General features: G+C 37.5%; 1 protein-coding gene across 2 annotated transcripts in view; it reads left to right on the plus strand.

Annotated features, from left to right (window-relative positions):
- Positions 1–22,439, plus strand: part of GABBR2 (gamma-aminobutyric acid type B receptor subunit 2) — a 446,063-nt gene that overhangs the window by 245,946 nt on the left and 177,678 nt on the right. For both annotated transcript variants that reach the window (XM_031589113.2, XM_090137258.1), the window contains exon 8: positions 12,623–12,683. In XM_031589113.2, the coding sequence (XP_031444973.1) occupies positions 12,623–12,683 (61 nt within the window). The remainder of the gene's footprint in view (positions 1–12,622; positions 12,684–22,439) is intronic.

Here is a 22,439-nt window from a genome sequence, read left to right on the forward strand (position 1 = left end):
AAGCAGAAGACCCACCTTACTCAATTTTATAATTCCAAAGACTTGTATACGAAAATAGCCTCTTACAAAGGCTGAGATGGACATTAAATTCATTTCTGTGCAAATTTACTGACTTTCTGCATGTGCTCCTCTTAAAACTAGAACTGAGAGCAGTACTTTAAAGATCCACGTATATCACTTTGTGTCCAGCAGTCATTTAACTGAGCTGAGAAGGGGATTCGCTAGACCATGCCTGTTACACTGAGAATGTGAGTTTATTTTCGGATCGTATTTTCCTATGTGATTTACCAGTTCACTTGTATCTGAATTTAGTCTACATTATGTGCTGTATTTATCATATCGGCGATGAGGACATTGGAGATAAAGAAAGAGATGTCTAGCCCATAGTTGTTCCGTGTGATTCATTAGACTTTGCATACTACCTTGAGTTAGAAGAAATTCAGAAGGTGAAAACATTCTGTCAACCCTGCACACAGCAGAGGGATTGAAACTAGATGATCACTGGGGTCCTTTTAAACCCCCAGCCCATTCTTTGATTCTATGATTATACTAATAACTGACTGTTATCCTCATATCTGCAAATTATATAGTGTTATTTATGAGGTGACAACAAAATATTAAGTGTTGCACTGTTTTCATCTCCATTATCAGTCTTTAAGAAATCATGAATTTAAAAATATCATTTATTATTTAAATACACTATTTCTCTGTTAAATTTGTCTGCATTCTATATATATCTCAATTTTTTAGTATAAGAATGATTTTAAATTCATTTTAGGCAGAGAATGAAATTGAAAAAACAAAGTATTTCATATTTTTTAAAAACATCCATCGCAGTAGGAAGGTATTTAAATACCAGTAAGTATTTACTTTAGTCTTCTGAAAATGTGGGAAAAGTGATCCCAAAGTAGTAGCATTATTCTAAAGCATTGCTTTATAGTATCTGAAAGAGCTGCACCTTTGAGAGCTCTGATATATGCCAGCTGGAAAGCTGTTATGGTGTGCAGAATCTAATGAGATGTAATGCTGATCAGTCATAACTCGCAGGCTGAACTGACCCTCTTCCAAAGTCTCTGAATCTGACTGTTTTTCTGGAGAACATGGAGGATAATTCCTTTCCTCAGTGCAGTTACTGCAGGGCTATGCATTGAAAATCTTCAAATTTTAAAAAATTTGCTAGTTCTGTCACTGATAACTCTACAGGCTGTTGGTACAGTTTAAAACAGCCTGAGGGATTAAAATGGGCAATAAAAGGACTTAATATGATTATATATATATAAGAATATACATTTAAAATATAACCAACATATAGAAGTATGTTGATTAGACTTCCTTCCTGTCACTGCGAAACCTGCTCAAGTCTCCCTGTCCAGCCAGCACTGTCAGTGCTCTTACATGCAGATTTTGGTCAGAATTTGATGCTTATGAAAGCATCATCTGGAAGGCTGCAGCGCTAAGAGGATGAAACTTGTATGTTATTATCATGAAACGTAGCTGTCTTCTAGTGCTTTCTCATATGGAAAACAATGGAGAAGAAAAGATTTTTTTTTAAAGTTGCATTTTTAAACTTTTAAAAGTTACACTTCTAAAGTCCTAATGGTGCTATGGTACTTTAGTTTAGGCTCTTAAGTTTTGTTAAAAAAAATCATCTAAAACAGCATAATAATTCTGACAGTTGTCAAGCAAAGATAAAACTACAACATGGGTTAAAATAAACAGCTGTTAGAAACTTGATGTAGGTTTAGATTATTGTTGTTCCATTATGAAAAGGAAAACCTGCCTATTACAGTGACTGTCACTGAGAACTATATATTAGAAAGTTAATCACAGAATCATAGAATGACTTATGTTGGAGGAAACCTTAAAGGTTTCAAACTCCTTGCTGTGGTCAGGGCTGCCCCTCACCAGCTCAGGCTGCATAGGGCCCCATCCTACTTGGCCTGGAGTGCCTCCAGGGATTGGGCACTATCGACCTCTCTGGGTAACCTGTTCCAGCACCTCACCACCATCTGAGTAAATAAAAATTCCTAACATCTAAAGTAAATCTCCTCTCTTTTAGTTTAAAGTCATTCCCCTTTGTCCTATCCTTCCCATCTGCTCATGTTTCTGCCTACAGAGGAATTTCCCTGTGTAGAGTGGCCATAGAAAACTAGAATGAGTCTCCTACCATAATCTCTTTTCTGCCCAGTATCAAGAATCATCTTAAAACATACAGATATTCATACCTAAAACCAGCTTTGTAAAACTGGTCTGTATGCCTTCCTTCCTTCCTTCCTTCCTTGCTTCCTTTCCTTTTTTATTTTTTTTTCTCATTAAGGCAATTGTGAATGAAAGTTGGTCACTTTAAAGGATAGTGGTCAGAAGATATCTGTGGTCAGCACTTGCACATGAACAGTGTCTGTGAGCTCTGCTTTGGATGCAGAGACTTTGCTAATAATATAAGCTGGCTTCTCATTAGAAAAAGCATAGTAAACAAAGCAATGTACTGTGCTCAGCTGATGTGACAGGCTGAGCAGGAAGAAGTATGCAGAGAGTAGGTAGTGACTCCTACACACTGTTGGGTCATTGTCAGAGCAAATGAGATACAGCCTGTGCTGTTGTTCTCTTCACTAGGATTAATGGAGTTTGAAGAAAATGAAAGAAATTACTTCAGAACATCATCTGAAATTACACTGTTGAACAGAAAACACCACTATATAGTACGGTGTCCTTAAAGACTTTATGCCATCTCTGATTCAGTCTTTCAAAAACAGAAGAAAAAAACTACAACATTGGTGGTAGAATATAATATGCTGTCATGATGTTTCTACATATACACAGAGCTAGAAACTGAAATCAAACTGATCAACCTCGAAAGAACAGCTCCGAACATCACCTCTGCAGTTCAAATTTGATGCATGCTGAAAGGGATTTGAATTCCTGGTCGCAATGCTACAGAGTATTTCCTCTTCCTCTCTCTTGCCACCCTAAAAGACAAATAGTTTACTTCAGTGTTTTCACACATATCTCACAGAGATTACATAAAGAGTAAAGGCATTATTTTGCTTGTGGTTCACAGCCCCTTCATAGTTCTGGAAAATGTCAATAGTCAGCACTCAATTATTCCACCAGATGTGGAAGCATTTCTTACTAACAACTTCAGTGTTAGTTTGTTTCCAAAGCATTAAAAACAAAAAAAAAAACCCAAAACAACAAAAAAGCTTGTGAAAAGGTTTGTCAGATATATATTTTTATTTATTTATTGTCCTGCTTTTAAACATAGGATAGTTGTGATCACGTTTTGCTAACTGCTAATCATAAACCTAGATAAGTGTATAAAAACACACTCCAGTATGAGTGACAAAGCATAAAGATGCTTGCTTTATTCTTTTTTCCTGTGCACTGGCCAGTGAGTGCAGTACTGTTTGATTTCCTGCATGGTTTTCATGTGAATGTACTCTTTTTCCTCACCCCACCTGATTATGCAAGAGCAGTATTCCCTTAGACTTGCCACCGTATGTGAAACAGAGTGTTCAGATGTTCACTGCTTCTGCTTGCTGTGCTGAAAAAAAAATAATCTATGAATGGAATGTGCCACTTAAACATAGTTGTATAAAATTCTATGCAACTTGTAGCAGAAATGCAAAGTGATGGCTTGAAGCAGTGACTGAGCATCTGGTGGAAAGGTGGAGTCAACCCACGGGAGTTCAGGTGTTTGCAAAGCATCTGAGTGGCCAGATGGGGTGGAGACAGGACCCACCCGTTCCCAAACCTCATTTAAGGATTGGCAGGCAGGAGGCAAGGGTATCTTCCTGGAGGTTCTTGCTTATCTGAGGCCTTTTGAAGATAAGCATCTTTTTTTTTTCTTCAGTTCTGTGCCCATAGCTGTTGTGTTTGAGCAAGTTCTCATTTGCTGCAGCTTAGGACCTTGCTGTTCTGCTGTCATTGCTCTGTTTTCTGCTGTGTTACAAACTTAAGCATATCTCTGTGAAATTGTATGTGTGCATCCAAAAGTTCATTTAATGGAACAGCAGACTTTTGTCCAAGTACAGTTGATAACAGAAGATCCTCTTTCATGAGTGGAAAGAAACACCATCCAAGTAAGTTCTTTCCATTCTCTGTCTGATTCCTGCATCTTCCTGAAAGATGTGATGAATGACTGCTACAAATGTGGTAAACTTCTAATAGCAAAATACTAGAAAGAACTAGTGGCACCTTTCTATGCAGTTAAGAGCATCCTCTCAGAAGATACAGATGTTTTCTTTATGGATAGCCTTCCTCAGGAAATTAATGAAAAAATTGAAAAAAGGGTTGAAGGACTGGAGAGAGGGGAAAAAAAAAATCCTAGAGGTAGGAGTGACCAAAGAAACTGGAGCTTGTTCATTTAGAAATGAGCTAAGTGGCAGTATGATGAAATCATAGTAGGTCTTACAGTACTTCTTGGGTTTTGTTTATTTTACTTAATCCTAAATTCAGAATGCATGACACACACAAAGTTTTTACATCTGATTGCTTCTTCCCTAAGGAAAGCCTAAGATTTCAGGCCTTAAATTTGAGACTTAAGGTGCTGGTCCTCATTTGATCTTTTTTCCAACTTGATTATTTCTATCATAATTAAGAGTGATAATAGCAGATGTAAATTAGAGTCAATTTTAAGGCAACTTCTTTTTGGAAATGCATATAATTTAAGATGGCTCATACTGAAGGAATTATCTAATCTCTGTTTTACTGCATTATGCCGTTCTCTGGCTTCATCACAGATAAAAAATATGACCCACTGAATATATATTACACAGAATCACGGAAATGCTTGGGTTGAAAGGGACCTTAAGGGTCCTCTAGTTCCCATGCCCCTGGTGTGGGAAGAGTTACTAACCACTAGATCAGGTTTTACAGGGCCCCATTTTTTAGTCAACTTAATTATTATTTTTAATTATTACTTCACTTTTTAGAGACTCTGTTATTTATTCAGTAGGCCTTTACAGAGCACAACTGGCCAGTGTCATGTGCTACTCGTATCAGATGTTGTTAATAAATTGTTCATAAAAATGAGGTATCAAAACTATTTTTTTTTTTTTTTTATGAAAATTGCTGGCTCATTTTGCTCCAAACAATTTTGGCCCTGAGGGAAAAAAAAGTGACACTTCTGTACAGCTTGTGTTCTTTATTTCCAGACGGCCTCTTATTAGAACTCATACATCTGTTAATCTTGTACTTTACTCATGTTGAGTCAGTTTTTGTAATCTATTTAAATGGTTGTGAATGTCTCCCAAACTCTGGGAAAAAGCTAATTTCCCATTTATGTTCATCTGCAAAAAGATCACAAAAGAAGCTACATAGGAATATATGAGAGAAAACTAACATGTAATCCATCCTCCCTGTAACTATTAGGAGTTTGCCACCTGCTGAGCATGCAAAGGACAAAATGAACAGTGCCTCCGAGTTTTCTGTTTTCAACCATAATATTAATAACTTCAGTGAGTGCTTCCTAGTTGTAATATTTTGGGATTTTATGAATACTTCTTCCATTCTTCTTTTCTATCACAATCATGATTATCATATTTTTATTTCTGGGTGTTGTCTTCATCTCTTCATTAACATTTGCACATTTGAATTATTCCATTCATTTATCTTCCTTCTTTTCTATCATGTCTCTCCAAAACCCATGCATTCATGTTCAGGAAACTTATTTGCAAATATTTCCTTTTCAAGCATAATTTCTGTTGAGAAACAAATACTTAAGACTTAGAAGTAAATACGTTCATTTTTCTGCTATTTTATGCCTGCTCTTTCATAGCTAGAACACAAGTATGTATTTAGGTGAGAGTGGTAATAATGCTTCATTTAGAAAACGTTAGCCAAGACCAAATTTTTAGCTGTGCTTCATACTTGCTCTTTAAGCTGCATTAGTACTGCTGCTCTCCAGAGACCAGTGTTCAGTTATCTGAGTCTTTTAGAAAGTCGTACAAGAGACAACAGGAAGGAAAAAAAATCCAGTGGATCATATTTCAAATTTTAATGTTTAATCCTGAAAATTTTGACAGAAACATCTCTCCTGAAAATAGTCTTAAGGCTTGAAAAGCTGCAGTCCCTGGATTTGCTTTAGTTATATGCTCCAGAAAAAATTTACCCTCAGCAGACAGGATATAAAATCATGGATTCTGGAGTACTGTTGGTTTTAGGGACCATTATAACTTTTTTCACCTCTCACTGTTCCAGAGGTGACAATTACCTCTTTTCCCCACAGAAGATGTCAGTGTTGTTGGTGTATGACTTGTACCCTCTCTCTGCCTGTGTTCAAGGACTGTTTGTCTCTGACTAATTTGGTGACGTGAAAGAAAAGAGTTGTGTGCAGGCTGCCCTCAGCTGGAGGATATTTATTTCAGTAGTGAGATTAGACATGCACTGCTAAGTCTTGAGGGGCTGTTGTCTTAAAAGTCTTTAAAGTCTCAGGGGAGACCTCATTGCACTATACAACTTCTTGAAGGGAGGTTGTGATGAGGAGGGGTTTGGCCTCTTCTTCCAGGCAACAAATAGGACTCGAGGAAATGGCTGCAAGTTGTACCAGAGGAGGTTTAGATTAGACATAAGGAAAAACTTATTCTCCCAGAGAGTGGTCAGGCACTGGAATGGCCTGCCTAGGGAGGTGGTGGAGTCGCCGTCCCTGGCAGTGTTCTAGAGACGTTTGGATGAGGAGATATGAGATATGGTTTAGAGGCTTGTGGTAGCAATGGCAATGGGAGGATGGTTGGACTAGATGATCTTGTAGGTCCTTTCCAACCTTGTGGTTCTATGATCCTATATTTGGAGGACTAATGAGGTTATGAATCACGGTGTTTAGCTTTTCACCACCTAGATGTGGAGAAGCCAAGATCAAGCTTGTTCAGTGCGTGACCAGGAAGGATGGCTAGGGATAAGGAGTGCTGTGTGAGTAAATCTATGTTGGCATGTATAACATGTGAGTAGTGGGCTGAGTGGACTGCCAAAATCACCAGAAAACATCTGGGACCAGTGAAGAGTGGTGCTTCTTGCTCCTCACTCACTGCTCCATTGTGCTGGTTCTAGGTCTGGCACTGCAAAAGTCATTCAGAAACAGCATTTCCCTTCTCAACACAAACTTACAAATCACGAAATACATCTTGCCTGTTTAATTGGTCACAGTAGCTCATTTAAGGACCTGATGAACGCTGTACTTCTACTAGGAATATGGAGGTCTGCGGCTGGGAGCAACATGGGAGGGCAGTACCTGCCCTTTAGATATTGGCAAGCTCTCAAATTTGTTGCCCTGGGATGCTTCACCCTCCTGGGCTCTTAGACTTAGTGAATTTAGTCCAGTAACGACGCTACAGGATCAGAAGAATGCTTTTATTTCAGCGGATGTCACAAAGCTTAAAGGGACAATTTAATAACAGATCTGTCAATGTTTTTTTTCACAGTAAGGCACTATGTTTATATAAAAATTACTGCTTCAACTGCTTTAGTCATCCTACTGCTATTGAGGTATTTCTGGAGGCATTTACTTAAATAGTTTACCTTATATCACATATATAACTAAATAATCCTCAAGTGACTGAGTTACTTAATTTCTGGAAAAAGTATTGACATTCAGTTTGGAACTGATGTGAGTGTGTAGGCTATGGGCATTTCAAAAGACAACTAATTCTGTATGTTGAGATGACCTCCATATAGAGTGGTCCAGATTACTCTCCAATGGAGAAAAACTGAAGCAGAACCGAGAAAAGGTTTAGGCACACTAAAAATGCATGAGCATTTGTAATTGTTATGTTGTGTTTGTTTTGTTTTGTTTTTTTGTAGGCATGATATGGAAAATCATGAAATAAATGCTGTTTATTTACTTCTCTGCTTGCCATACTTGAGGCACTTTGCAGACAAATCTGCAGTAAATGAAGGGATGGTTGTAGTGTAGTCCTGTCCCTGACTGAGAGAGCAGTTACAAATGTTCTGAACTCTTGTTTTGTGGAGTGATGAAGGAAGCTGAAGACATGAATGAAATATTTGTTGGCTGTGGATCTCAATGTATGAGGAATGGAAGAATTTCAATATCAGCATGGGCCTATGTCCAGAGCAGAATAATAAAACTGTCAGTGATAATGTAAAGAAAATTTAAATAAATACTGGTGCTCCCTAGCTATAAAGGAACTTAGAATGTTCGTAATATAGCAAAGAAAGCTACTTTATATCAACCAAGAAAAAAATAAAACACATTTAACAGCTCCTTTCAAGAGTAGACAAATGAATTCCAGTGCTACAAAGACGGGGAAAGTCTAATGTGTTTAAAATAAATCTAACATTGAATAATATTTTATGATAATGAGAGGATGATTGTTGTAGACTTCTTATTCTGAACACAAATAAAAGACTGATGGCTTAAAAAGGCATCAACTCCAGGAAAAAAAAAAAAAGTTAAGATTGTACATCTAGGGATGTCATTTTAGTAATGAGATGAAATGCAGTTATGTTGTATAACGAAGTGTGCAAAAGTAGGAAAGAAATCAGTGCTGGGCTTTTAAAAATGAAGCACACAGAAGAAAGCAGTGTGATGAAGAAACAAAGAAGGTGTTCTTGTATGTGGCAACCGTGAGACTAATGAAATATTTCATCCGGTTCTATTTTTCATCATTTGAAATGCATTTAAAACACTGTGACTTTTTGGGAAAAAAAAGTCAGATATTAGAAGAAAAGTAGCTGGATTCAGTGATTTCACAAAAAAAGTGAAATAAAACAAAGAACCAAAAAAAAAAAAAAAAAAACCCACAAACTTGCACAATGTATTTCAAATACTCTGTGCCAGACTGAGCTACTTCAGCTTCTATTCCACCCTCTGTTCTCATTACTTTTTATCAGAATTCAAGCCATACATTTCCTATTCCCTTCCTGCCTGCCTGTCAGGGATAATTGCTGTTGCAGACATGCTTGTCCATAACTCAGAGCTGGGCAGAGTTGTTGTTATACAACTAGTGTTTACTCAAGCATCACATTTACAATTGGTGAAGGAAATTATTTCAAAAGAAATCTTAAAAAAAAAAAAAAAAAAAAAAAAGACTGGAGTAAAATGTGTGGTTTGATCTAAGTGAACATAATTCACTTTCTTGTTGATTGAAATGGTGGTAAAGGACAACCATATTTTGCATCTCTTGAAGTAAAATAATTACATGAGTGGGAAATACTGTTTGAATCTGAGAATCATGTTCTGGAGAAGTCAGTCTATTACTTTCCTTTTAGAAAGAACATCTCATCCATACAACCACTGATATCTTTTCTAATCAGCACCTATTGCAATGTCACCAAAGTGTGATGGAAGGTGAAGTTTGGCTGGTTGCTCGCACTCACCCAGATTTCACAAGTTCTTGTTCTTACCGTGGGTCACACCAGAAACTGCAGTCTGTGCTGGCATATGTAGAAAGTATTTGATGAGATAAAAATAAAGTAAGAGGGAGTACAAAGATTTGCTTTAGTAAAGCTATAGCTTTAAGTGTATTTTAGGAATAGCTGTTGTTCAGACACCCGGTGTTTTAAATGGGCCTCTAGTATGAAGAAGCTAACTGTCTAGTTAACTCTTATGGCGCGTTATCTTGATGGCAAAGAAATGACTTGATGTGGTCCATAGAAGAACATCAGATTATAGCTTGCTTCTCATGCCGTAAATCACCCCATCATTTCTACAAAACAGATTTCTGAAAGACTGGTTGGTTTATTTCTTTATGGCATTGTATCGGGTTAAGAAATAGAATAATGAAACATTTTATTTTATATTTATTTACCTTTTTTTGTCCTCAGTTTAATTGTCTTTAGTTTTAGCCATTATTTTTTAAAAAATTACTTAATAGATGCTTCTATTAGTTTATTTTTTTATATTCCTGTTTTAAGTTAACATTTGTAAAAGTGAAATGAAGGTATTGGTATTTGTGTAATTCCTCAGTATTCCTAAGGAGTACTCCTCACTTGCACATTGCAGAATTGAGTAGTGCAATAGAGACAGTATTTCAGTGTCTTTTGAGGCTACCTAAAGCCCCACTAAAAACCTAGGAGTGTTTTCCGTCTAAGCTGACTGCAATTTTAGTCTTGAGGGGTTTAAGCTACTTGAGATGCTGTCGTTTCTTGTCATATTGTTATGAAGCAGTGTATTGCTCAGGAGCCAAGAACCAAGCAGTAGCTGTGGTTGTGGTTGCAGTTCTGATGCGTGGGTAATAAATAGGTGCTGTCATTGTCATGGGTTACACTAGGGATTTCTTAGAAGATTCTTGCTGATATGTTTATTGTTTATTCTGTCTCTGAGAACAGGTTTATTTGTTGAATAACAGGTGGAATAAATAGCCAATTTCAATTTTTTTTTTTTCTTCTTGTTTTTGGATGTTTGACATAAGTCTTGAGTTTATGAACAATAAACAGGACAATGTCAGAAAATAAATGTTTATTTAGAAAGTTTTATTCCTTTTAATAATACACTCGACTTTTTAACTTTGTAATATTCAGTAAACTTTAGTGAAAGTGATTGAATAGTGTTGCAGATAGCAAAGACAACTTCTCATGAATTCTTCCATGTCTCTGCCATCACTTTCATCCATATATTTATTTTTCAATCATTCAATTTTTATAAAAATATAATTTCTTCTTTATATTCTACCAAAGTTTTGAATTTATTCAGAACATTCAGACCTTATCTACCTTGATAGTTTCAAAATAAGTCAATGAGGATCTACATATTTTTCTCTAGTCAGTAGATATGTATGGAATATGGCTCTCCTGTTGGATAATGGCAACATGGGTGATATTACAAGAAGCAAGCAAACCGGCTGCACTAAGAATACAGAAACATCCATGAGCTGGTATATTATATTGTGAATAATACATGGTAGTCTTAGATAACAGTCATCATGGATGACAGCATTAATTCCTGCTGGTTGTTATCTAGAAATAGCAGTCCAGTAGTGTACAATTTACAATATCATAATCTTGTTACAAAAGCATAAGCAGAGATAAAGTAAAAGGCAGGAAACTTAATCAAAAAAATAATTTATCCACACAGTAAGAAAATCAACTATAAAATCCTCTATCTCAAGAATTTAGCGAGTGTGAGACTGAGTTGACAATAGATATCTGCAACAAGTGATACTTGCACAGCACATTTTACAAGACTTTTCTTTAATATTTTCTACTGTTACAAATTTAAATCAAGTAGACAATTGTATTATGTTCAAACATCTCCAGGGATATTAAATACTACTGCAAACTAAGGGAGATCTGGATAAGGCTGCTGAAGTTCACACACAAACTGCTTGCTAATATTTTCTGTTGCCTCCCTGAGCTGTTTTAATAGTCTCTGGATAAACCTTATTTTTGGCCAGACTTCAGTAGGAGCAATTCCTGCGCCCTTCTGTAGCTGTTGAGAGAATCTGTATCACCAATGTTAATTTGTCTTGCTCTCTTTCTATCATACATTGAAATTTTTGGCTTTTAATTCTTAGCACAAGGTAGATTATACTTTCTGTAGGATTTCTTCCTGTATTCTCTGAAGGGGAACCGTGTTCTGTGATTAGGAGGGAATATGGAATGCATGTTCTGTAGAGAGCACCACACATGTAGGTATAGTTCCTTGCAGGGGACTGAACAATCTTTCTATTATTAAAATTCCAATTGAGTTCATATCAGTAGGATGATACAATCACTTTGCATAAGGTCAGATTTTATATCAAGGGTAAAAACTAACAGTTTTTTTTTTACTGCATTCTTCTTTAAACTGAAGATGATTGTGTTTTGAATCCTTAGTGACCAGAAGTAGTTATCTAAAAAGGGACTTGCACAGACAGTAGCCTCTGATGCTTATCATATGGTTTCTTTTATCCTGATGTCTGCTAAAAAAATAAATTAATGGAGATTATAATAATTATCCAAACTAGGGGTTGAATAAAACTCCAGTCTACAGTGACCACACTCAGCACTCCACTACAAGTTTAAGATATTAAAAATATTTCTGAAATGGATGAAAACTTGTTCTTTCATAATCCATCACAAAGTAGTCAAAGTAAGGACAAAAATTTAAAAGATATTTTGTCAGAAAGATGGGATGAAGGATGGGAGTAATTTGCTAGGCATATGTGAGAAGGCTTCTGCATTGAGTGATGACTATTATTTTAAAGTGTATCAACATGTAGCATCATAAAGGGTAGCACGTAATATCTTAAACACATTACATTTATAAAGAGTACTTGGACATGAAATTTGGTATAGTACAAAATGCTTTTAGTATTCATAATCATTGAAATAAATAAATTATAGAGCCTTTTGGAGATTCATATGAGGAATGAAATGTAGATCCTTTTTTGACATGATCCTTGATAACTCTTAGGTATCCTAGATAAATACAGTCATCAGTTACTGGCTCCATTTCTGACCTTGAACAGTGAGTAATAACAATGGTCAACTTTGTAAAGCCATTTGAAATTTGTGGGTGAAAGCTTTAAGATGTTAACAAATTTCTTCAGTCTGGGTTGAATCTGCTGTTCTCGATATTTAACCTTTGCTTGAGTAATTTTAATAGTGAATGGGAAACAATTGCAGTTCTAATTAAACTACATTTTTTAAGATTTATAAAACATTTAAGTCATTTATTTATTTTATTTAGGGTCAAGTTGTTTTCAGGAATGGAGAGAGGATGGGAACCATCAAATTTACGCAGTTCCAAGGTAGGTTACAAACAATTTTATTCTCATTACAATTATATACGCAGTTTTAGACTTAATGTATCAATTGCATTTACTATAGAACAATTTAAATATGTAGAATTATTTTTAAAATAAACTGCTTTGAAGATGTCTTAACATAGTTAGTAAATATGAGTTTTATTACCTGCTTGAAATGCTGTATTTTGAACCCTTAGTAGTCTGAGATATTTCTAAGTACTTTCCTTAAAGAAAATTCACACACAGAAACTATTGATCTATAACAGCCAGATGCTGGAAAAACTGTACTGATCAGCTAAGCACCTGGTCATTAATGCAGTTGTTTTTGGAAAGTGAATCTAAAGAGGCGTTTTTGCTATTAGAGAAGTTTATTTAGAGAGATTTTTTGTTATTAAGCTCTTTCAAGTTCGCATTTGTGCTCTATGAAGGCTTCCTTCTGAAATTCAGCAACTGATTCCCAAAGGTTGTTTCAGAAGGCACTCCCTCAGCAAGTAAAGGACAGAAACCATCAGAAACCATCAGCCCCATCCCTTGGAGGCAACATTCTCTGCAGTGTGACACATTAAGCCTACTGTGTCCACTCAGCCTGAGCTGCTCTGCAGGGATTGTTCTCAGCAGTAGAGACCCCAAATGCAGACTCTCTTTGCAGACACCAGCGGTTGTCAAGAGTTGTTTGCAGCTGGGAAGAGGTGCTTGCTTTGTCAAGTTTTCAATCAAAATACTGATTTATAGAAGACATATCATAGTTGTTTATACAGTTTATAGAATGCAGTTAATGTTTTTGTTCCCAGTCTGATCCAGAGACGAAACTGGAGAAAAGTGCATTTGTGTGGTCTCAAGAGAGCAGGAGGAAGAGGGAGCTGGCAAATAGCTTTCAGTGCACGAGAAAGAGGCATGCACTTTTTCTTCAGGAGATCACTTTAAACATAATTCTGCTGACCACATTGCAAAGGCTTATCCTTTGAGTAGAAACTGTCTGCTATATGGGCATTATTATTAATGAACAGCAATGCACTTGAGGGGATTTGTTACTCATTCTAATTTACAGCAGCAATCTTATGGGTTGTTTTTGTCTTCACATCTACAACTGATGCTATTAACTCATGGTCCCTGAAGCATTTCTATCCACTAAATTTTTGCAGACCTCATCTCATGATAACATAATCTAGAAATTATTGCTCAACACTAATGATAAATATTTACTGCTTCCTCTTCCCCCTCTTCCTCCCATTATTTCGTAGTAGTAGTGTTTACAGCAACATGAAAGAATCATGAGTAAATATTGCAAGGAGATATTACAAGAGGTGTTTATTCCTCAGAAGTCTGAAGGAGGCCCTGTGCATCCTACCTAAGGCAGCTGCACTCTGCTAGTGCACTCGAGAGGGGGGAAGTTTGGCACCTTCCCTCTGTGCATTAATGATGTGATGTGGAATCATGGGAAGGTGAACAAGCACCTTTGGAAGTTACCTGCAGGAGCAATTGAAGTCCTTGATAGCTAATTTTAAACAGATTTTTATTATCATCCTTTCAAATATGAGTTTATAGTGTTTCTCAGTCTTTAAAGAGCTGCTATTTAACACCAGTGGTTTTACTACCAGTTGAAATACTCTTTGGTCAATAGGAACGGAGGAGACAGCTGCCCATTTTATACTTCCTTGCTGTTACATAATGGCTGTTTCAGAACCGATTCAGGCCCATACCCAGGATTTTGATCATCAACCAAATGTTTCTCATCAACCTGCAGGAAAAATCCTGTTTGTTTTCATTATAACCCACACATCCTATGGAGAAGATCAGGAGGACTAGATTATTTCTATGCAAGCTATAGTCCAAAGACACATCTGAAGTCTGTCTTTTGTTCTCACTAACTCTGGAAAAAAGAAGACTATACTGAAAAAAGTAAGAAATTCAAGTGTAAGGATCAATAGTTGAAAGTATTCTTTTTATTTTTTTAATATAAATTATATTCCAGCTGTTAAAAGATTTTTTCTCTTCTTTCATGATTACCGTGGCAGTGCTGTAAAAGAAATCATTCATTTCCTAAAAAAAAAATAAATATAATAATCTTAAAACATTGGTTAGAAAGCTTTCCAAAACATTCACATTAACTTTTCATAAATCATGGGCTAATGGGGAAGTTCCAAATAGTGGAAATAAGCTAATTAAGTTCAATACTTAGATTGGTAAATGGGCTTTTCCTTTGTAATTATAGCTGTTAGGTGCTATCAGGCTTGAGACAGATAAGTATCTCAGTCATTAATGTTTTTTATGAACTGTGATACAAATCATTGTGTTTTCTAGGAAAAAGAAAAAAAAAGACTGCATCAATGATGTATTACAAATTCTTTTAATGAAATTCATGATAATTATGAGCATCACATATATTAAGTGCATTAGTAGCTTATTACCCTAACATAGATGAAAGTCATCAGTATTAGTGTTCTGTACCTCAGCAGTCATTTCTTCATCTACAAGAGTTTATAGTTTTATGAATGTTTTGAATGAAAGGATGCAAATATCACCAATAAATCATTGTAGAGAAAGAAGATGGGTAAATAGGTAATAATATATGAGAAGCAAGATTCCGTGGCCAAAAATGTTGTTCCTCATTTGTCAGGTCAGAAGAACAGCTCTCAGTCTATGTTGGACTCAAGGTTTTCATACAGTATCAGGTAGACCATGCCTGACAATTCTGACAAGAACTAAAAAGGCAGAAGTTACGAAAATGAGAAAACGGGCAGTGAGCAACACACTTTCCACAGATTCAGAGGGCAGTGCTTAAACTGAATATACTTGGATGTTTTACTGGAAAATGAAAGCCCTTCAAGTTGCAAACTGCTAACCAAATTATTGAAAAGGGAAAGTTGTCCAGGTCTCCTTATCACAAAATCTTTGCTGGGAACCTTTGTGTTAATGAGATTATTTCACAGAATCACAGAATCACAGAATGGCCAGGGTTGGAAGGGACCTCAAGGATCATGAATCTCCAACCCCCCTGCCACATGCAGGGCCACCAACCTCCTCATTTAATGCTAGACCAGGCTGCCCAGGATCCCATCCAATCTGGCCTTGAACACCTCCAGGGACAGGGCATCCACAACCTCCCTGGGCAGCCTGTTCCAGCACCTCACCACTCTCTCTGTAAAGAACTTCCCCCTGACATCCAACCTAAGTCTTTCCTCTGTCAACTTAAAACCATTTCCCCTTGTCCTGCTGTTATCTACCCTTTAAAAGAGTTGAAGATTTGAGAACATTTTGGATATGGAAAAGCAGACAAGGATGCAAGGGAAAACCAGTGCATGATAGCTCAGAGTATAACTGCAGTATGTATGACATGCTGTAATAAGATTTTGAATCACTGCCTTAATTTTGAAGGTAGATGTAGCTTTTCCCAAGTTCACACGAGCCATGTTCCATTTTCAGCCTCTGTTAGGTTTGCAAACAGTCAAACAGACTGTGCCAAGGGTAGTTGGGACCAAACTACTTATTAATGCATAGATTGTGACTGTCACCCAGAAATGTTATATTATGCTGCAGAGGGCACAAAGCACATGTAACTGCATTTTATTCTGCTACCATACTGGCAAATAAAGAGCAGTCTGCCAGTCTAGCTGAAATATCCAAGAAATGTTTGAAGTTGGCATCTTTCCAAATGAAGAGGTTTTGTCCACTGATGCCATTAAAGCAATATTCTCGTTGTCAAACATGTAGCTGAAGTAGATGGCCAAAATCTTTTGGCTAGTGCAAGCAGAAAGAGGATCCTGGCAAATGTTACAGTGTACACATCATGGAAACCTAAAAGACTTCGGGGCTAGAATAGATTGAAAAGGAAAAGTAAAGCTGAATTGTAAACAAGTAGGATTGAAATGTGTGTGTAGATCATGCCTACGTAGATTCCTTCTATTATTTTAAATTCTGTCTGGCAGACTTGGACTACTTTTGGTTCTTGCTTAAATAATAATTCATATAAATAATGTGATTAACTGCCTTTCAATATTTTTACATTTATCAATTCTCTTGTATATTTCCTTCAGAACTAGTCTGTGGATTTTCTTTCTGTAAATAATGCTGAAAGTATATAATTCAACAGACACCAAATATTTAATTGCAACATTGAAAAATTAGATTTGAAATATCATGTCAAATATCAACAGTCCGTGGTGTCAAATTTCCACAATCAAGGATTAAAATTTTTCTGCCTCAGAAGCATACTACCAAAGTGAAAGTAAAATCTCCTTATGAATATTTTTTTTTTTCCAGATTTTAGGTGTACCTTTGAATAGTCAGGTAGACACTTTGGGGAAAAGTAGAGATAGTATTCCATTTGCTTAACAAAATGTGAATATACTGTGTGTGTATTCAGGATGTGAAATATAAATACTTACTGATTTCATGTAACAAACAATAAGGTTATATATTTTTTTTCTTTTTCCTGCGCAGTAAGTATAGCTGGATTCTTCTGGAGTTTATAACTCTCACTGATGATGCCAGCACATAAACTTTGTTCAGTTGTAGGCGAGAGGTGGTAAAGTTATAGTGTCTGCTAGAATCCCCAAGTTAATGGAATTTTATAATGAAGAGCTTTTGACCAAAATTTCCCATAAAGACTTAGTTCCAGGATGGTGGGCAACATTATCATAGTGCTAGGAAAAAATGAAGATCACTGTATAAGTTAAACCTATCACAGATAAATGACATGATCAACAAACACTTTGAAAAGCTACAGTGAAAATGGGTTTGTTCACTGTGTAGGTGATCAACGGCAGTTGTGAGTTATACGCTGCAGACATGGATACTAAATGTTGTATGGGAGTGTTATTAATCCAGAGATCCACATAAAGGGAGTGAAAAACTAAATTGCATTTCAGATTTACTAGTCCTCCTTTTTGTGACTTAAACATGGTCCTGTTTTGTTCTGTCATTTTATGTGCTAGTTTAATTCCAAGTCATAGCTGGTCATACAGGCACTGTATTGGCCCCTAGTTCTCTAAGATGAAGATTTTGTATTTTCTGTAAAAATGAAGTTTTCATACATCATTGCTCGAATCTGGTAGAGAAATTAATGAAGAATAATTCTGTAAATATGATGATAGAAAATGAGCATATGTAATTAATAGATTTAGGAGGAGATAGATTTTATTTTTTTACAGTTTTCTTTCTAAATGTCTGATTTTAAGTAACACTGCAACAGCACAGTGTCATTTTCTGACTTGAATCATGTTACTTAAGAACTGGTTGGCTAATCTCAGCCAAGGGGCTGTGATCAACAGTTCTGTGCCAGGGTAGAGACCGATCACAAGCAGTGTCCCCCAGGGGTCGGTTTCGGGACTGGTACTCTTCAACATCTTCATCGATCACAGATGATGGCATCGAGTGCACCCTCATCAATCTTGCAGATGGTGACGAGCTGAGCGGTGCAGTTGATACATTAGAGGGAAGGGAAGCCATCCAGAGGGACCTGGATGGGATGGGATGGAGAAGTGGGCCCATGAAAACCTAATGAGGTTCAACAAGGCCAACTGCAAGGTGTTGCACTTGTGCTGGGGTTATCCCAGGTGTTTATGCAGAATGGGGGAAGAACTTCTTGAGAGCAGCCCTGTGGAGAAGGACTTGGGGGTCCTAGTGGGTGAAAAGCTGGACACGAGCCAGCAGCATGCGCTTTTAGCCCGCAAGACCAACTGTGTTCTGGGTTGCATTAAAATAGGGGTGGCCAGCAGGGAGAGGGAGGTGACTGTCCCTCTCTACTCGGTTCTTGTGAGGCCCCATCTTGGAGTACTGTGTCCAGGCCTGGGGCCCCCACCACAAGAAAGATGTAGAACTCTTGGAGTGGGTCCAAAGGATGGCCACTAAGACAATCAGAGAGCTGGAGCACTTCTCCTATGATGAAAGATTGAGGGAACTGGGCTCGTTTAGCTTGGAGAAGAGAAGGCTCCAGGAAGACATCATTGTAGCCTTCCAGTACTTGAGGGGAGCATATAAACAGGAAGGGGAATGGCCGTTTACAAGAGTGAACAGTGATAGGACAAGGGGGAATGGTTTTAAACTGAGACAGGGAAGATTTAGGTTAGATATTAGGAAGATGTTTTTCACACAGAGGGTGGTGACGCACTGGAACAGGTTGCCCAAGGAGGCTGTGGATGCCCCATCCCTGGAGACATTCAAGACCAGGCTGGATGTGGCTCTGGGCAGCCTGGTCTCGTGGTTGGTGATGCTGCACATAGCAGGGGGTTGAAACTGGATGATCATTGTTGTCCTTTTCAACCCAGGCCATTCTATGATCCTTCCCCAATAAGTATTTGTCCTTGTTTTCAGTGAATTTTGCTAACTTGTTTGAACAGAAATTTATTGCCCCCATCCCAAAAGAAGCTAAGATAAGTTCAAGAAATAGTAGCTTTTAATTTCTTTACTTCCAGTGGCAACATAGACCCTTTGTCATCACTGTTAGCTGACAGAGTAAGTTTATATTTCAGAATTCCCCCTTGAAGACTCTGGGAGTCATATAATCACAAATACTTTTGGATTTAGAAAAAATATCCAAAAAAAGCTTACTGTGGACTCTAATTTCTCCTTGCTCCTTGGGAGGAAGGGGCTGAGTTATATTTATTTTACTCTTGAGTTATTGGCTAAGAAGCTGAGATGCAAGAGAGAACATGAGTATGAGTTGTTGAGGAAAATGCTTTCTTATATGTGTTGTCTTTATCTGGAATGCATGTACATTTTTTTTCTTAAATGATTACAGAGTGAAGGGGATGAATGTGTAAAGATCTGATTTCACCACAGATGATTTAATGTGCAGAATTTAAAACTACTGCCAGAATCAAAAATGCATCTAATTAATTTCGATGTTGTAAATAAATTGCTCGAGCAAAGGAGTTGGGGACTGTGATTTAGAACAAAATGATATTGTATACGATCCCTGACTACTAACACAAATCTGTCTGTTACCTCTGTCTCTTCAGCATAATCCTCCTCACTTTCTCTAATGCCCGTGCAGTAGACACATTTTTTCCTCCTTGAGCTGCTTTCTGCACATCCACTTCAGGTATTTGTTTGGCCTTGAAGGACCATATTCAATCTTTGCTGGTTAATCTCTTGTGTAGGAATATATATGTGTAATAAACAGTTTCCTTATATTGTACCAGAGTTGGTGTTAGTAGGTAGGCTCAGAAGGCCCCAGTGACGTAAAAAGCACTGTCACAGCCTTCCTGTCCATGGCTGGAGCATTGGGAATCACGTTTGGGCTATTGGTAAGGGATAGTTTGAAGGAGAAGGAAAAGAATAATAGCCCCAGAAAGTGATCTCCTAAAAGTGATACTACACAGCTGTACATGACCATCTACAATGAGTGGGCTGGATAGCTTATCCCTAGAAAGTACGTATTCTTGTCTACCATAAAATCGTGGTAGATCCTTGCCCCATTTTACAGTGTACTATAGCTCCAAAATCGGTAATGCAGATCTTGGCATTTAAAAAGGTTGGGTAATTTGTAAACCTGGTAAGATTAATAGGTTCACATTCTGCCTTGAACTGTTAGAAGGGAAAGCTGAGAGCACTGATGGAAGCAGATTCCTGAGTGGTTGCCATTTGTACTCCTTGTCCTGAATATAAGGAAGAACAAGGTGTCTGGTGTACATAGGTCAATCAATTTAACCTTTTTTACAAAGTTGCTTTAGGAATCCACTCAGGAAGTGGAGTGAATTGTGAGGATGTGGAATTCGAACTAGTTTTTGAATACAAAGCATGTGTTTCTTGCTTTAGAAAGAGAAAATAAGCACAGACTTTCCATTCTGAATAATAGGAACTAAGCCTCTCACTCTGGCAATTCAAAAGGCCAGCACAGAAGGTTTTATAACCTGACTTTGTTAATGTGACATTTGGAGCGTGGTTGTGTTGGTGTGGTGTGACAGCAGGCAAATGCTGTGTTGTGTTAGTAAATTGTAGAAGTCCTGATAAAAAGGAGGAAGTTTTTGCACTTCTAGTCTATGCTTCCCCTCAAAAGGGAGAGACTATGAAAAACTCCCAAAGAATGAATCAAAAAGGTCAGTAAATACAGAATGAATCACAGAATGGCTAGGGTTGGAAGGGACCTCAAGGATCATGAATCTCCAACACCCCTGCCACATGCAGGGCAATACATAAGGGTCTTTTTTTTTTTTTAATTCGGAGAAGAGAGCACAATTTTTGAAAAATCATTCGTGACTTTTCACACCTTTAAAAAGTTAAGTTGGATTTAGGTTTGAAATTGTATACAGAAGCTATAGATCACCAAAAGCTTTAACTGCTCATATCTGAGTTTGATAAATTCAGCTGACATTCTAAGCGATAACCTGCAGCCAAACGCTAGATTGTTTTCCTGTGTGTTACAGGTTCAATTTTCAGCACTGTGTGCCTATTTTAATCACTGAAAGCCTCCCAAGACTATTACAGCTTGGGGCCAGTTGATGATGTACTGTGAGGGCTAAAATTACTGGTGCAGGTAACTTGGACTGTGGGCCGGCTGTGAAATCAGTGGGGTTTATGGAAGCGTATAGTCTGGGAAGTAATCCCAGATTGCAGTTACAAATATGTACATGTGTGCCCTATGGATATAAAGTGCTTTGCTGATGCCTTGGAACTAAGAATCATTGAATCATAAAATCACAGAATAGCTTGGGATGGAAGGGCCCTCAAAGCCCATCCAGCTCCATTCCTGTCCATGGGCAGGGCTGCCCCCCACCAGCTCAGCTGCCCAGGCATTGAGCACCTTCAGGGATGGGGCACCACAGCTTCTCCGGGCAGCTGTGCCAGTGCCTCACCACTCTCTCAGTAAAGATTTTTTTTCCTAACTTCTCACCTGGATTTCTTCTCTTTCAGATTAAAATCATTCCCCTTTGTCCTATCACTATTAGATCGTGCAAAAAATTGGTTCCCCTCCTGCTTGTAAGCTCCCTTCATATACTCAATCAGCAGATAAGAATAATATGCCATCCCTCCTCTGGGCTTAAATTAGACTTTTGCTCTTGTTTTCCCTTCTTGATTCATATTTTAGTAATATTTGTAACCAGAGTATTTTTTTAACTGTCTCAGATCTATCTATATGTATGAAAGAATCTGACTAAATGTTAGAAATGTCCAAGATAAAATTTTAAGGAGAAAGCCAACTGAGTCACAAGACTGAAATTTCTAAATGAGTTGGATATTTTGAAAACGTCTACAAAAGGAATTATCTTCAGTGGTCTGTCAGGTTCCATTTATTTGTGGTAATTGACCTGGGACTCTCCGATTCAGCAAAATCTTGGCTGCTTTGCATGAACAGAGAAGGGGAAAAAAAACTCAAACCTCTTTTTGCTACCCACAGACGTACCTATACATAGCAGTTCAAGCTGTGTTCCAGGTAGGAAATCATATTCCACAAGGGGCATGGACAGAGGTATTGGAAGGATAACTTCAGCTTTCATGGTCTACGTGTGTTCTTCTTTGTGCCAGGAAGCAGATACTTGCAGAAATGTGTGCTGTCCCTTTCCAGCAGCTTCTGCCACCTATGTGCTCTTGCAATGCATTAAAATTACACTTGTTTGAGCTCCTGAATGTGCAGTGTTTTTCCTGAGCTCCAGGTTACTGTGGATTCTTGAGCCCTAGCAATACCTTTTGCTTCTTGCTTTTTACTCATTGATGTGAAGACTAAGAGAACAGGTGTCAAAGTGGCTCAGCAGCATCCTTTATTGCAGTATAATTAATTTCATGACTGTCTGTGATTTACACTCATTCAGGCAGTATTCA

This window comes from Phasianus colchicus, chromosome 3 (genome assembly GCF_987193195.1).
Source record: "Phasianus colchicus chromosome 3, bPhaCol1.hap1.1, whole genome shotgun sequence".
In the NCBI taxonomy this organism is placed as follows: domain Eukaryota; kingdom Metazoa; phylum Chordata; class Aves; order Galliformes; family Phasianidae; genus Phasianus; species Phasianus colchicus.